The sequence below is a fragment of the Chelon labrosus genome (assembly GCF_963514085.1).
Source record: "Chelon labrosus genome assembly, chromosome: 1".
NCBI lineage: Eukaryota > Metazoa > Chordata > Actinopteri > Mugiliformes > Mugilidae > Chelon > Chelon labrosus.
The window spans coordinates 5,724,388-5,726,161 of record NC_140337.1 but is presented as its reverse complement, the minus strand read 5'-3'; the positions used below and the strand labels follow the sequence as shown (position 1 = coordinate 5,726,161).

The 1,774-nt window shown below is 44.0% G+C and overlaps 1 protein-coding gene across 1 annotated transcript; it reads right to left on the bottom strand.

Annotated features, from left to right (window-relative positions):
• Positions 1-409: 409 nt before the first annotated feature.
• LOC311486386 (uncharacterized protein) lies at positions 410-1,309 on the bottom strand (the record flags this gene model as incomplete). Its single annotated transcript, XM_084542208.1, has 1 exon — positions 410-1,309. The coding sequence occupies one exon, from the start codon at positions 1,307-1,309 to the stop codon at positions 410-412; it is 900 nt and encodes a 299-aa protein (XP_084398334.1).
• Between the last annotated feature and the right edge of the window lie 465 nt (positions 1,310-1,774).

Here is a 1,774-nt window from a genome sequence, read left to right as displayed (position 1 = left end):
CCTACTAGAATAGCTTCACAATGAATACAATACTCAGCTCGCATTTTACTAGTGTTAGTACAGTTTTCACAGGCCTAAAGCCCCCAAGATTAGTACATCATTTATAACAGTACAGCTGACGGAGTCACACATTTTTTGTAATGAAATTGAAGGTGAAGATTTACACCTTTTTGGAGGAGATCCAGATGGTGTTGGAGATGCTACGACATTGGGAATTGGGTCGGAAGCATTGAGAAGGTAACAGGCCTGTTCTATTTGTAATTACAAGAGATGTGCCATCATATCACCCTGTGGTGTGTTTCCCACCAGCTCACAAAAATGAAGGAAAATAATTTAAAGGGGGGGTTGCAGATTGAATTTGTGATACCAGAATTTGTTGACAGAAAAAAAAAGGTGGAGTTGGTGGAGTTCACATGTTATTGCAAATGGCATCCCTGTAAAGGGCAGCCTGCTGGTTGTGGTACTGTGGTGGATGATGGGCATGATCCATGGCCTCCATGTCTGGTTCATGAATGTCCTCGGGATTCAGGCAGATGTTGTGAAGAACACAGCACGCAGAGACCGCTGAACTTATGTGCTGAACTGACTTCATGTTTACATATCGGAGACGGTGGAACTTTGTTTTAAGAAGACCGAACGTGTGTTCAATGATAACACGTGCACTGTTCAGCCTTCTATTGAATCTCCACTGCCTAGCTGTAAGGTGCCCATTATCCCTGTAAGGGGTTAACAGTTGTGGCAAAAGCGGGTAGGCAGAGTCCCCCAACATATGCATACCCTGTTGTATGAGGGAATATGGATCTGCCTCCAGCGCTTGGGCAACTGCAGAAAGCCTGAAGGCCCTGGCATCATGCCAACTGCCAGGGTGGCCCACACTTATGTGGCAGAATCTCCTGCTACTGTCACAAAAACCAGTCAGGATAACAGAATAGAACTGCTTTCTGTTATAATAGGCCATTGGGTTTTCCACGTGTGGCTTCCTGATGTGGATGTGGCACCCATCCACAGCACACACTGTGTTTGGGAACCCAACCCTGGCAAAGCCCAGCTCAGACCTTTGGAGGGTCTCCCCCACAGGCCAGCTAATGTGATGCCCCATGTGTTGATTGACTAGGGCACAGAAATTGTGCACATGACATGACAAAGTCGATTTATTCATATTAAATCTGTCTGAAACCCCCCTATAGGACTCTTCGTTAGCAAGAGTCCACAGACAGGCCAGGACACTGTTGGTAATGGGAATCCTTTTCTGAAGTGGATTCTGGTAAAATGGTCCAAGAGTACCAATAACATCCTGGGTAGTAAACATGACAGAAATAGTCATTAAAAACTTGTTAAAACTTGTATTAGTTGTAGCCTCCACATGACCTACATACCTCCACTTGTGCTTTAGAAGCCTGAAGTGAGAGTGAAACTCTTCTAGGCTATGAAGAGGGACAACCTCCTCCACATATCCCTGAATTTTTGAAACGATTCTGCAATCAATCAGATTTGGGACACATTGCACGTATTGATGAAGTGGAAAAACTGCTCACAATAAACGCACAATACTTTAATGAGTTTGTGTTGTATGTGTATGTCACATGAGAATATATGACATATATGACATATTTGATAGTTGATAATGCGCGACACAGCAGGTAAATGTAGCCTACTTATTCAATTTCATGACTGAACAACACCATTTGCGCAGTTGGGTTATCCATAGTAGAGCTGTAAATCTTTGCCAGAACCCGACGGGTCTTAATTTATAGCATTTTACACGGGCTCGGGC